Here is a 15,379-nt window from a genome sequence, read left to right on the forward strand (position 1 = left end):
TGAGATTATATATGTCTAATATTTTACTCTTGAAAATGTAATATTTTTTAATGGATAACCCAATAAAAAACCCGTCTCAAAAAAATGACCATTAAGATCGTCTCATAGAAGTTTTTGTCTAACCACCAATAGTCCACACGTTTTGGTTATAACATTAATCAACCATATCTAAAATATTAATGAAAAGATTGTTGATTTTAAATAATTATTCCATATTACATCCAATTGATATTTGAAAATTATTTAGAATGCCCAATTGATTTTAACTAGTGATTACAGTCATTATTGATGATTTTAAATAATGATTAATGGCATTATTGATTATTGGATTATATTACCCAAATGACTTTACTCAAGTGTTCTCTACAAGATACATTTCAAAAAACATAGTGTATACAATTTCGTACCACACAAAAATATCTAATCTCTATTAATTATTAATTATTAATTATTAATCTCTACTAAAAAGGGTGAGTTGAATTGTGTATTGTCCAAATTGTCCTCAAGTTTAATTTATTTGTCCAAATTGTCCTCAAGTTTAATTTATTGTCTTAAATTGTTGTTTGTAATATTTTAAAAAGGTGTTTGTGTATATCCACATTAATTGTGAGTTTTTATGTATCTAATCTAATCTTCTCCACAATAATTGTGAGTTTTTATGTATCTAATAATTGTGAGTTTTTATGTATCTAATCTCTATCTCTATCTCTATTAAAAAGGGTGAGTTGAATTGTGTATTGTCCTCAAGTTTAATTTATTGTCTTAAATTGTTGTTTGTAATATTTTAAAAAGGTGTTTGTGTATATCCACATTAATTGTGAGTTTTTATGTATCTAATCTAATCTTCTCCACAATAATTGTGAGTTTTTATGTATCTAATAATTGTGAGTTTTTATGTATCTAATCTCTATCTCTATCTCTATTAAAAAGGGTGAGTTGAATTGTGTATTGTCCAAATTATCCTCAAGTTTAATTTATTGTCTTAAATTGGTGTTTGTAATATATTAAAAAGGTGTTTGTGTATATCCACATTAATTATGAGTTTTTATATATGCACTAAATTTTTCATTTTGTTTCCACTAAATTAAAATTAAAATTTTTGTTTATTCGAATTCCACCGTGTTTAATAGAAATAGAATGAAAAAATTAAAATTTTAGTTGTCATCTTTTGAAACCTAATTTGATAAAAAAAAAAAAAAAATAGTTGATGGCATAAATATAATTACAATAATGGTAAAAATGTTAGCAATATTTTATTTTAAAAAATTATTGCGTCTACAAAAACTGTCAGGATCGAAATGCTGTTGCTGGGGTAGAACAGATAGTGAGCTGCTACTTGTTCTACTGAAAGACTTAAAAGACTTCTACTGGTCCAGCAGTGAGTTCAACAGTGTTAGTCGCTGAACTCTCCTTCTTCTCAGAATCTCTATAAGTCAACCAACAAGACATGGTTGTGCGGAAAAGGTCAACTGGGAGATTTGACTAGCATCATCTGGCTCTATTGGAGTATGAGTATAAAAACAGTAGATGGCACAAAAGATTGTTTCTGCATGTTCGGAGACTCAACTGCTTATACGTCACGTCACCCCTTCTTCAGCTAGGACTTATTCTACTGCCTAAAACTGAAACTCTTAGTATCTATGAATCAGTTCTCTACTGATTCTTATAAGAGTGTTTTGGTCAGTTCACAAAACTGATTAGTTTACAGAGATTGTACAACTCAATACATAACACAAAGCGATCCTAAAAAATATGTGTATCTTGATGTGTGTGCTAGTGTTCTTCGCCTTTTGTAAATGATCTTCTTTTGTAAGTGTTGAACTCTTCTTGAATGTATATAACAACTGAAAGTGTTCAGTTGCTTCTTTGTAAGTGACGTGAGTTCTTGCAAGCCGGTGTCTTGTTCTGAATGTTGTGGTCTCTTTTTATAGCTGCAAGATAACGGTCGTCTTGATTCAAATACATCCATTGATTAATAGCTGTTTTGTTGTCGTTTAGTTTACTGTAGAGAGTTACATTGTGGTTGCGCAAGTTAGTGTACTAGAGACCTTTGAGTAACATCTTGGAGTGGTTCTGATTTGGTATAGACTTTTCTTAATGTCTGTTTTTTGAGTTTCTGCTTCTGCTTTTTTGAGCTTTCTGCTTTACGGTCTTCTGCTGATGTTGTTGATGTATGACGTCGTTTTGTTAAACACCGAAACTTATAGCAACTGATTTCTCAACAAAAACAAATTATTAATATTGTTAAATTTTAAAGTTTACAATCTCAGATATCAAATTTTTATTTAATAATATTTAGCTTACTATTTTTTTTGATTAAAATGAAAATATAATAATATTAATTAAAATAAGGGAAACTTACAAATCACTTCCCAAACCAAACTTAACTTTGTTTTTACTCCCTAGTTGGTTAAAACTTTGTTTGAACTCCCTATTGCTTAAATTGTTCCAAAAATTCCCTTTTCTTAATTTGAATCGTTATTCTTGCTTGATTTATCAGTCGTTGAATCTGATTCACTTGATTCATCAAAATAATAAATATTTTTATCGTCAGATGAAAATTTAATTGTTTCTACTTGATAGATTCCAATAGTATATAATTATTCAAAAAATTTAACTTTATTTTTCTTTTCGTTTCTTTTGGGACATTCATTTGCATAATGTCGTTCTTCATTGCACAACCAACATGTGCAATTCTTTCCTTTACCCTTTGGGCAAGATAGTTTTTTGTTATCAAGTTTTTTATAGAATTTTTTTTTATAAGGTTTTCTGAAGAAATTATGTTTTAATTTATTTTTCTTATAAGAAATGAATTTCCTATTAAATGATTTATAAGGCTTATTTGGTTTATTCTGTTTATGTCGTTTTAGATGTTTGTGTGGCATATTTGTTTTACAACCATATTTTTTTTTTTACTGTGAATTTCATTTTGTCACAACAAAGTTTATTGTTTTGTTTGTAGGATTTGGAGATTTTTTATTTAGTGTTACATCATGACATTTCTTTGTTATAATATCTTTGATAAATTTAATAGCTCCTCCTAATATTTTGACATAAAAGTTAGTTAAGAATTCATCTTTACTATTTATTAGTATATTAGGTATTTTATTAAAAATACTTAATTTATAATGTTCTTTTTTATCAGCGTCTGTTCACTGATAATAGTTTGTTTCACAATCACATATAAATTCTTCTAGATAACATAAATTACAAAGTTTGATATTGTCTAGAATAAAAATTGCTCTATTTTGTTCTATGTTTTTGGCTACTAGATTAGCATCATTGTTTGATACTCCTAAAAATTCTTGGTACAAGACATCAACAAATAGTTCGAAATATCGATGTCCTGTCATTTCTTATGGTAGATTAGTTATTACTAAGTTTTCAGCCAAAGTTATAACTGCTCCTACCAATGTCATTTTTATCATTCCATGAGTTAATACTTGTACATTCTCACTTTTATCTAATAATGGTGTTAATTGAATTTGTACTGATAGTTCATTTGCCCAATTATCTATCCTTGATTTTATTTCCTTAGTAGTAGAACATCCTAAATCTAGAATGTTTTGTTTTACAAATCCTGATGTCTTTGATTCTCTGAGAATATCTCTGACATCTTTATATGTTCCAGAATATTGGTTTTTATTGTATTCGAATCATTCATTTTTTTTTCCAATACCACTGCCCCCTACATTCATTCGTAGAGTTAATTGTGGTCTAGATTCATCTTCTGATTCTGAAATATTCATACCTCTATATTGTTCTGATTCCTGATGAAAATGATATAGTTCTTCTGTATTTATTTCTATTTATTCATAATCAGATTGATCTGTTTCACTAAAGATCTTCATACTTAGTTTTTCCGTAAATGAGAGGATTTCTATACCATGATTCAATTTTGAATGTTGATTCTTCTTCCAATTTCCCTTTTCCTTTATCCTTTGGAAGAACTTCCTTAACATAACTTAGTATTTCTTTACTATGTCTTTCTTGTTCAATTATTAATCTAATCGTGGCTAAGTCAATATATTCTTTGAGATTTTTTTTCTAATTCTTGTATTGCCAGATTAATTTTATTAAGCATATTTTCTAGTTCTTCTAAGTCTTTATCTAATTTAATTATGGATGTCATTTACGAAGTGATTCATTAACAATAGCTTGTTTAATTTTAAAAATATTTTGGTTCATTGTTACAATCTTTTCTAGTATATCTTCATTATTTATAGCAAATGATAATGATCTCCTAGGTAATGAGGGATTCTTTAATTGAAGATCATCCGAACTCCATTGTTTGTTAGGATTTATTTTTTCAATAAATACTTTCTTGGGTGTTTCAACCCTTGTGATGTCTTGAAAGATCGTTGGAATCTCGATCATTTCTTTAGATTGTGAATTGTGCGAATGCACACTATTTGATAATGTTGATCCAACAACATAATGTATGTTGATTGGTGCATTTCCTGATCTCATTAGATCCTTTCTTTTAAAATGGTATTCAAGTGTTAAAACTCTATTAATATCCTTATATTGAATATAAACTAAGAATTGTGGATATAAATAAAATTTAAGTTTTGAATAACATAAATTTACTGTAATTATTCCTAATATAGAATCTTCATAGTTGTTTATTCATTTATCTCGTACTACAATTTCAATTGGTGAATCAATTTCTTCCCTGAAATGAGTTGAAACTATTATTTCAAGTCCTCCGATGTATATATATTAGTTTATTTCTTTCAGATTCTTTTGCTCGTTTCATAATTGACTCTACTTCTGTTGCTGTTAGTAACAGTATTTCATTTTTATGTTAAAAATGAAATTCGTAAAGATTTTTCTTTTGTTTTTAGAGAATAAAATATATGATTATTTTTTGGGTTTAATGTTTGAGATACTTTAGTAAAAATACCTTGGCTAATCAACAATTTTTGTGAAGTACTGTTATTTTTAAGTTTTTTATTTCTAAAAACTTTTGCTGATTGAATGTGATATTTAAATCATACTCCTGGTTATTCTCTTCTTCTTTTATTTCTAAATCTGACATTATTAAATAATAGAAGATCTCTTCTTTTCAAGGTTTTTAAGTTTTTGTTCAATATTTACCATATCTTGAATTATTAAATCATCTTCTTTAGGATTAGAAGAGTGATTTAGGGCTATTTCATGAGCCTTTAATTGTTTCTTAGTCATATATATTCTGAAACTAATATTCTTAGTTGCAAGATTAAATAGCTAAGTTTATATTTTGATCGTACTGAAGTGAATCTTTTATTAATCCAGTATTTTTGTTCTTGAATTTTATTTTTGGATCTTATAAACATACTTGTTTCTTTAAATGTTTCTTCAAATTCTTTTCCCAAGGGTGAATTGGATTGCTTGGATCTCTGATGCCAGGTTGCGGAATTCATTTGTAACAGATAAATGATTTGAATCCAATTTGGTTCCATTCAATAGTTACTATTACAAATTTTAATTGATAAATTGATTCGAAAATAGTTAAATCAAAATTATTTAATGTAATTCATAAAATGTATCATATTCATGATCATACTCTATTTCAAACCAATTTTTGATTATTAATTTTCCATTTCTTATAAAATATATTGAAATAATGTGTTTAAATTAATAGCACAAATAATTGAAATCAAAAGATTAAGATATAACTTATCTATTATCTTCGATTTTCTTGATTCAGCAGAGGCTCAACCCTTCTAGTCCTTTTTCCACTTCCTGTGTAATTCAGCGACATACAACGGGATCCAGTTTAACTGTCAAAGAAATCGTTTCAAATAGATAAATAAATCTATCTTTAGATTTTCAATCCTTTGGCTATATTTTTTTAATTCAAGAATTTGATTCATAAGTTTATAATTTTACAATTCGTCTTCTAATTATTCATAAGATATTTTTTTTCTTATGATTTATAGAAGATATATCAATGCATGAAGGAAGATTTTGCACTGAAATTTCTATATATTATTCATTCGAAACACAACTCCTTATATAGAGGAGTTTACAGGGTTGAAAACGCCTTAAAAGATAAGACGCGTAAAGAGATAAGATTCTCTTTACTCTTACAATAAATAAAGGTGATGAGGGACCACTCATCGACAGTGCATAATGGAAAACAATTCATTTATCGTCTGAATGGATGCCTTTACACGTGGTGTGGTCCACGTTTATATTTTGTTACATAGTGTCGCTGTCTGAATTGCTAGTGGCTTCGGACCACTTTTTTTTATTGGTTTTTCTTCTTTGACAGCTACTTCTGTCTGAATTGGTTGGCAATGTTCACATTTGTGAGTGAAAATCATTATTCCTAATTTTTTGCATAAAATCTGTTGAGTTTCTCTGGTCATGTCAACTCTTGCTTCATAGATTGGAGCTTCAAATTGAACTAACATGGCTTGATCTTTCATTTGGATGATCTCCTTGTGTCCAGTGGTTAATAAAATTTTACTAGATGCAAAATTTATTTTAACCTTTGAATTTTCATCAATTTTCCCGTCTTTGAGATCATTTCAATTAATGTTTTTATTCTTATCTCAGAAAGTGTTGAGACATCCATGACTGGTTTATTTTCATTTCATCCTTCGAATAAGAACTTTTCTTTATTCCTTCGACAATGAATGTATACCATAGGTTGGTAGAATTTGTCACTATCCCAATCTGGAAGAGTTGAATGAATATTTAATGTTAATACTGGATCATCCTTGAAGACTGCTTCTTAAATTGAATAATGATATTTCTCCGTTGATATGAAAATAGTTATATCTCTTGATTGTTTGGACTGACTTCCAATCCTCTTAATAATCCATTTGAAAATAATCTCGCGACTTCATGCGATGGAGCACCTTGCAGTGTTCTTGCTCTGGATATGTTGTGTGTATCACAAGTTTGTAGCCAAAATCCTGCAGATGGTTTGACTATTCTCAAATAGTTTAATGTTTCAAAGAACTCGGTCTTGAATTTTTCTGTAAAATTTGTTTTTTGTGGTCGAAAATTGACCATTTTTCTCTCTCTTTTTTCAAGGGCGTTTTTAAACGTCATTTTTTCTTTTCCATTTTTCTCGGTGTTGGATGTGTCCACCGTTTCTTTTCTTTTCTTTTCTTTTCTTTTCTTTTCTTTTCTTTTTCTTTTTCTTTGTTGTCAGTGTTGGCTATGACCACTGACTGTTTTTCATTCATCTCCATTATTTTATCAAATGTAGTTGCTATCTTGATTGGTGTTTTTGGTGAGGATGATGACGACGAGATTGTCATTTTCTCTTTAATCCTCTGAATTTTTGTAAGTACATTCTTTTCTCTTTGATGAAGAATTTGAATTTCTTCCTGTATGTCGATCAGTTGTTCCTCTAATTGATTTAATTGCTCCATTCTTCACAAGAAAACATATATATATATATATATATATGTATATATATATATGTATATATATATATATATATGTATATATATATATAGAGTTTTGATATGGTGAGCACCTATCATGTGCACTTATGTGTGCACCTGCTGATATTGCGTTCACCTATTGGATGTAGAGGATGCCACGTCAGCGGTTCACACAAAAGTGCACATCATGGGTGCTTATAATATCAAATCTGTATATATATATATATATATATATATATATATATATATATATATAATGGTTAGTAATTTAACTCTGTATCGTGAGTAATTCGGATAGTTTTATTATGCGTATCATTGCATTTGTGGATCCTCTTACAAGAATCAAACCAATCTTCGTAAATGAGATTGATTATTTTACTCGTAGAGTAATTTATGTTTCTGAATATGAATCTATTTTCATTAATTAATATTCCCCATGTTTTTTTAGGCATGTTCGGATGACTTAAAGTCATAAAATAATTTATGTATCCGAATATAAATCTCATTACATCAATTTATATTCCTCATACTTTCCAAGATATGTTCGAATGACTTGGGGTCATTTTCTGGATCTCTTAGGATCTCTTTTGCTATCCCGTTACTACGAATAATATAATTTGGATGAAGTTCTCTGGTTAATGCATCGAGTAATGAATTATCCGTTCTTTTGACATGCTGGATCTCGAACTGATAATGGTTAAATTCCAATTGACATCTAGTCAGTCGTGCTGCATTTCTTCCTGCATTTCTTGATTTTTTTTTTGGATTTGAAATATGTTAAATTCATATTATTTGTTCTTACTAAAAATGATTTAGAGATAAGATAAATTTCATAAGTCTTAACTGTAAAAATTAAAGCTAATAATTCCTTTTCATTTGAGTGATAATTTAGATGTGCGCCTTGAAAAGTTTCTGATGTGTAATTGCATAATTCTTCATTATTTCTGGTATCAATTTTAGTAAGTTCTTCTAAATTCCTTTTTCCTGTATAAGCTTTTAAACATGCTCCCCAGTATTCATCTGATGCGGCTGTTTCGATTATTATTATATCTTTATTCGAAGGGAAATATAATTCAGGAAGATTGCTAATTATTTTTCTTTTAATTGTATCTATGTAATTAATATCTTCTTTTGACTATTTTCATTTAGGAAAAATTGCTTTTTTGGTCCTGTATGTTTGTCACTTTGCGATTTTGGTCCTTTATATTTTCAGATTGCAGTTTTAGTCCGCTATCTTTATTTTTTTGGCAATTTTAGTCCTTTTCCGATGTGGCGCTGACGTGGCACCAATTCAATGCTGATGTGGAGCTGACGTGTACAGTGCCACGTCAGCATTTTCGAAGAAAAAGGACCGAAATTGCCAAAAATCGAAACATACAGGACTAAAACTGAAATGTGAAAACATAAAGGACCAAAATCGCAAAGTGACAAACATACAGGACTAAATTTGCAATTTTCCCTTTCCATTTATAATCCTCCTTAAGTTTTGCCTGTAAATGTTTTTTTTAATCTCTGCTAGTTTCTTAATGTAATTTTCTGAATATGTCAATAATCCTAAAAATCTTCTTAATTGATCTTTATCTTTAATTTAACTAGGGAAATCATGGTTTTTTTTTAAGTATATGTTGTAAACAATGTTTACCGTCTTAAATTTGTAATCCTAAGTAATTTATTTTGGTTTTGAATAGTTGTGCTTTCTTTTCAGAAAGTATAATTTCATCTTTATGACAGATATCTAATATCTTCATAAGGTCTTTAAAATGTTGATCTAATGTTTTTGAGTAAATTAATATGTCATCTATATAGACACAACAAAAATCTACGTATGGTTTAAATGATTCATCCATATATCTCAGGAAGATACCTGGTGCTTTTTTGAGTCCAAAAGGTAATACTGTCCATTAGTATTGTCCTTTTGGACAACTGAATATTGTAAGTAATTATGTTTGTGGATCTAATTGGATTTGCCAAAATCCTGATTTACAATCTAAGCTGAAGAAATATTTCATTCCTCATATATAAGATAATAAGTCATTTTTATTCGGGATGTAATATTCATTCATAATTGTTGTTTTATTCAATTTCCTATAATCAATTATCATTCTTTTCTTGTCAGTATCTTTTCTACTAACGTAAAAGGCTGGTGAAGAGTGTGGACTCTAGCTTGGAATGATTATTTTAAGTTTAAGTAATTCTTGGATTCTTTTTTCGAATATTTTTACGTCTTTCATGTTGCATCTTCTTGGTGCTTCACGGATTGTAACATTAGGATCTTTAAGTTTTATTGAAGCAGTGAATTGTTTTCTTTTCTTAATTTTGTCTTGAGGATTCTCATAATAAATATCATGAAATTTCTTCATGATTTTTTTTACAGGATTGATTGTTAATATATTTTCTATTTTTAATTCTATTGGATTAGTATTTTGTCTATGAAAATTCTTTGTAAATCCTTCATTTCCTACACGAAATGTCGTTCGTATTTTGGGAATGTGAATCATTGATGATCCTTTGTTTAAAATTATGTGATTTTCAAATTGTGTGAATGAAAGATATTGTCTTAAAAAATTATTTTTTATTATAATATACATTCCTGATTCTATTTGGTATATGATTGGTATTATAAATTTAGTTTCCTTTATTTCTATTGTAAATTTTTTTGCTACTGTATCAAGCATAATTATTGATCCATCTCCTATTCGAACTTTTAATCATTTATCGTATTTTTTCCAATAATGATTTGGGAGTATGTGTTTACTAGCAAGACACATGATTGCTCCTGTATCTATATAAGCATGCATATGATACGATTTATGTTCCTTTATTTTTATTTGAATTTTTATATAAATACTATTTGAATTAGTATTGTTTTTTATATCCATTCTCCCACTTTTTTTAATTTTTAATTTTTTATGAGGGTAGGATTTTTGGGGAAAATTTTATCTCTCCAGAGAGTGGAAATAAATTTTATGTTAGTAGATAGTGATAAATAAGTTGATTTTGAGATTAGGGATTTTTGGGCAAATGTCCGTTAAAATAATTAGTTATATAAAATAACTTATCGATAATAGAAATAACTTATAAATAATTTTATTAAATAATAAAAAAAATTAAATTTACCAAAATATCTAAAAAAACATATAAAATTTACTAACCAAGGTTTGAAACTTATATTTAACAAAACGTGGTGTAATTATATTTTTTGATATATTCATATAAAAATTCAAAAAAAATATTTATGTAAAATTAGTTAATACTATAATGATTAATGTTATGGAAAATTGCTTTTTTTGTTCTGTATGTTTGTCACTTTGCGATTTCAGTCATCTATATTTTCAGATTTCAGTTTTAGTCCGATGTCTTTGTTTTCTTGGCAATTTGAATCCTTTTTACGATGTAACGCTCATGTGGAACGAATCCCGTGCTGATGTGGAGCTGACATGTACAGTGCCACGTAAGCATTTTCGAAAAAAAAGACTAAAATTATCAAAAATCAGAACATGCAGAACTAAACTAAAATATGAAAACATTGAGGATCGAAATCACAAAGTGGCAAACACACATGACCAAAATTGCAGTTTTTTCATTAATGTTATAATATTTTTTTATAATTAATGCCAAAAAAAAATTATTTTAAAATATATAAAATATAAATTTATAATTTATTTGTGGAGATTTGAAAGTTAATTACATAAAAATATTTATTTATGTTAAAATATTAATATAATTACGATAATTTTATAAAATTTTTATTTAAAAATAAAAAATATATATTTAAGAAATACTTAAAAAAAATTTACAATTTATATTATATATCTTCATATCAAAAAAAATATGTAAAATATTAATTACAATTGTGAAAATATAATTTTTGAATACAAAGATGTTAGTTTACAGAATAATTGAAAATACAAAAAAAAAATTAAATTTATTCAAAGAGTTAATAAAAAAATTTAAACTATTGTAAAAAATTAATGACTTAAGAAAGTATCTATACCTTGTTTGGCCAAAACACGAAAAAAATCCAAAGATAGAAAAGATAATTAATTAATTAAATAATGCAAATATAAAAATACATTTTAAAGATAAGAGAGAGTGAGATAGAGAGGAGAGGAGAGAGACGTGTGGAAGAGGAGAGAGAAACTAGAACAATTAAAGAAAATTGTTACAGATATATAGGAAAGACTCATAACATCGATATGAACTACAAATTGGTGATGAATTAGAATATGGACCATATGTTGCAATGTCATTGCTATATGTAGATGAGATTGAACTAATATCATCTATGTTAATTATTTCTACACGAAAAACAGACTTTCGACTTTTATTTTTTAGTTCAATGCACTCCGAAAAGGATCAAATATACAATATAAGTACACACAATTTTAAATGTTACTGTTGAGATAAGAATTGTCAACACATCTTTTGCTATTAATCCATTTTAGATTTACTTTTTATGAAATCTTCATAAAATGCGTCTAGCAACATTCATTTGCAAAATTTGCTGACCATCCATATATAGTGTGCATTCAAGTTCGTGCTTGCTGCTAGTATTACTAAATAAAGTCAAACAAATTTCTGAATGGAATAAATCACATAACATAAATAAGTCGATCATGTTAAGTGTACAATGATTCTTACACATTGCGTTACAACAGTCGTTTCCATTCATCATTGACTAAATCCCAAACCTCAACTCGAGGAACATGTGCAAGCTTCCACTCCTCTCCTCCTCCTTCGTGTTTCTGCTCAGCAAGTCTCCCATTGAATTTCTCAGACATATCCACGAATGACAGGTAACAAAGATTTCTCAAATGCTCGATGCCCTCCGGCAACTCCTCCATTCCTTCACATCTCCAAAATTCCAAATGTTTCAGCTGAGGCATGGAATCCTTCTCCACTCTCACACTTGTCAATCCTCTTAATTCCAATAGACACAATCTTTCCAGCTTCTGAAATTTTCTGCCGGCCTTCAAAATTAATTCTTCGCCTTCATATGCAAAATGATCCAGCACTAATGATACTAGATTCGGCAAATCTTCAAGGTGTTGCAATGGATCCTCTCTTAGTCTACTCCAAAATAATCCTACTTCAACGAGCCCAAGGAGAGAATACACCCACCTAGGAAACTTCTCCAAACGGCCGTGAAGATAAATTTTACCAAGAAACGGAAAATTTGAAGAGGATAAAGAGTGATCCAAATCCATCACCTCATCCTTGTTAATGCTTGAAATTTCCAGCGACCGCATGTTGGTAAGCTTCACTAGCGACAAGCAAAGATCCATTCCATCTTCTCTTCTCAGCTTTGTGATGCTTAATCTTCGGAGTTGAGTTAGCTTCCCTACTTCTCGCACTATTTTAATGCCATCTGTTTCCTCTGCATCTATACAACAGAGCGTTTGTAAGGATGTCAAGTAAGATCCTATTTCATATGGCGCCTTCAAGCCTTGCACCCATGCAGGAGAGTCATCATCTGTGTCGTTGTCTGATTCTACTAGGAGATGCCGAAGTTTGTGAAGCTTCAAAATCTCAATGGGCACCTCTGTCACTTTGGATCCCTCGAGGTTTAATGACTCTAGATTTCCAAGATTTCCTATTGATTTTGGAATGACCTTGACATTTGTTCTACTTAAGTTGAGATATTTGAGGTGATATAGTTTGAATACCTCATTTGGGATGCTCTCTATGGGAGCTTTGTTTAGATTCAATACCTTCATTAGCCTGCAATGGCTCAAAACCTTTTGTAAGAAGAGAAGTGATTTTATATCTTCCAACTCCAACCAAAACAAAGAACGGAGATACTTCAATTTGTAGAATTCTTTTGTCTCTTTAAGTCTGCTATGAATTGCCATGCGTCTGATTTTATCAGGAAACATCATTTCTCCTCCGCAAGTAATTGCTGTAAAAATATTTTGTTCTCTTGATTTTGAAATGATGTATTCTCGTAGAATGTCGTGGATGCGAAACCATACGGCTCCATCATGATTGGTATGTGCTACCTGGATTAGACTTCTGTTATGAAGCTCTTTAAGATAGGTCTCTGCCACTTCTTCAAGCAGCATTCCGTCTTTCGCCTCCACAAAACCTTCTGCTATCCATAGTTGACTTACTTCCACCTTATCAAAGAAATAATCTTCTGGAAAAATGCTCAAGTATAAGTAGCATGCTTTGAGATGGTAGGGCAAGTCATAGTAACTCAGAGACAGTAATTTGTTCATTCTTTTGAGATCGTCTCCGTGTAATTCAAAACCAATGTTATGCTCAAACATTTTCCAATCTTCAAAATTGTTCTTCTTGGTTGCTAATAGCCCACCAATGACAACAATTGCAAGCGGCAAGCCCTTGCATCTCTTAAGGATACTTTCCGAGATTTCCTTTAAATAAGAAGGACATGTGTTCCGTGGAAATGCCTTTCTGTAAAACAACTTTTTTGAATCTTCAGCATTCAAAAGATCTAAATCATACAAATGGCCACAGGTCTCGCTACAAGCGGCATTGCCTATGCTGGAAAAGCGAGTCGTGATGATGATGCGGCTACTAGCACTCTTTCTTGGAAACGCATACCTGATGGATTCCCATACGTCGATTTTCCAAACATCATCTAGGACAATCAAGTAAGTTTTATCCTTGAGAAACTTATAAACATATTCTTTCATTTCATCGGCATTCATTGTTCCAAGATTTTGAGGCGGTCGTAGCTTGACTTCATTAGCAAGCTTGTTAATCATGTCTTGCAAAAGACTTTCTAAGATGAAATTCTGTGAGACAGTAACCCAGACATGGCATTCGAAATTGGCCTTAACTGATGCATCATCGAAGATCTTTTTAACAAGGGTTGTCTTCCCCAACCCACCCATGCCAACCATTGAAATGACCATAAGCCCATCACGAGTCTCCTTGAGCCACTCTACCAGCTGTTTCTTTGGTTTTTCAATGCCCACGACCTCTTCTTCTTCCAATAGAAGCGCATCACCTCGAGTGTCATATGTTTGACTGCTGGATCCTTGATCCTTGTAACCATAAATGTCTTTGAATCTCAGTTGAGTCTTGGAAACATTTTCCATTCTCAACTTGATTTTTTGGAAATCAGACGCAATTTGGTGACGGACCATCAATGTTTTCACCGAGGCATATATCTTTTTGATGTATCGTTTGTATCCATCTTCATCACGATGTAAATGGGCTAGTTTGAGCATGTATGTTTCCAGGACATCTTCAATGTCATATGTGATATCGCGCACTTTGTTGACCCATTCTTTGAGTTGGGGATCAGTTTCTTCTTTCTCGTCAGCAACTCGAAGGAATGCCCTCATCTGTCCCAATTCATCTCTAATATACACCGCATTATCTCCGATCCCTCCAAGCAATTCTTGCTCTTGTTGGAGGAACAGAGTAAGCTGATTGAAGAGAAACGATGCCGCACTCTCTGCCATTCTTGTTCATTCAATTCGTTGTTCTGCTGCAAGTTACAAAGATTACATGGAACTGTTATCAAATTCATCTCGAATATTTTAACAAGATAGATGTAGAGTAGAAATAATATTGGTCGAAATTATTTTTATAGTTAACTACCACCATGAATCCTAGCTAAAATTTCATATGGTACTAGTAAGAATATGATAGGCTATGGACATTAATTAATTAAATATATATATGATTCAGTGGTGGAGTAGAAGACTTACCTGATTTAATTGTATTTTCTGCACAAAGCCAGAAAATGATTGAAGATCAGATTGTACAAGTGACAGATCTAAAAATAAATGAAGAGGAAAATGAAGACCATATATATTAAAGAATGAATTTATTTGCAAAAGAATCAAAGAATTGATGTATACCAGACCAGATAGAAGAAGAATCATGTATATGTATGTATACACATACCTCGAATTTCTGATATTCACAAATTTATTTTATTTTATTTCTGGGCAAATAAAATGATGTGGTAGGATTATAAGGAGAAAAGAATCATACTATAAAACAAGTTGGCGAGA

General features: G+C 30.0%; 1 protein-coding gene across 6 annotated transcripts; it reads right to left on the reverse strand.

Annotated features, from left to right (window-relative positions):
* Positions 1-11,919: 11,919 nt before the first annotated feature.
* Positions 11,920-15,374, reverse strand: LOC140881569 (disease resistance protein RPM1-like). 6 transcript variants are annotated; one of them, XM_073286983.1, is made up of 3 exons: positions 15,270-15,374; positions 15,071-15,138; positions 11,920-14,844 (listed from the first exon to the last, which is right to left on the reverse strand). In XM_073286983.1, exon 3 carries the CDS (start codon positions 14,819-14,821, stop codon positions 12,038-12,040), a length of 2,784 nt encoding a protein of 927 aa, XP_073143084.1. In that variant the 5' UTR covers positions 14,822-14,844; positions 15,071-15,138; positions 15,270-15,374; the 3' UTR covers positions 11,920-12,037. The 6 variants fall into 6 exon arrangements, with proteins under 6 accessions (XP_073143084.1, XP_073143083.1, XP_073143082.1 ...); XM_073286982.1 differs by having other exon boundaries at positions 11,920-14,847; XM_073286981.1 differs by having other exon boundaries at positions 15,224-15,312.
* Positions 15,375-15,379: the final 5 nt, after the last annotated feature.

Source organism: Henckelia pumila, chromosome 2 (genome assembly GCF_033568475.1).
Source record: "Henckelia pumila isolate YLH828 chromosome 2, ASM3356847v2, whole genome shotgun sequence".
Lineage (NCBI taxonomy): Eukaryota > Viridiplantae > Streptophyta > Magnoliopsida > Lamiales > Gesneriaceae > Henckelia > Henckelia pumila.

What these genes read in the sequence shown, in the direction of transcription:
- LOC140881569 (XM_073286983.1), bottom strand. Translation starts at nt 14,821, where the DNA reads ATGGCAGAGAGTGCGGCATCGTTTCTCTTCAATCAGCTTACTCTGTTC.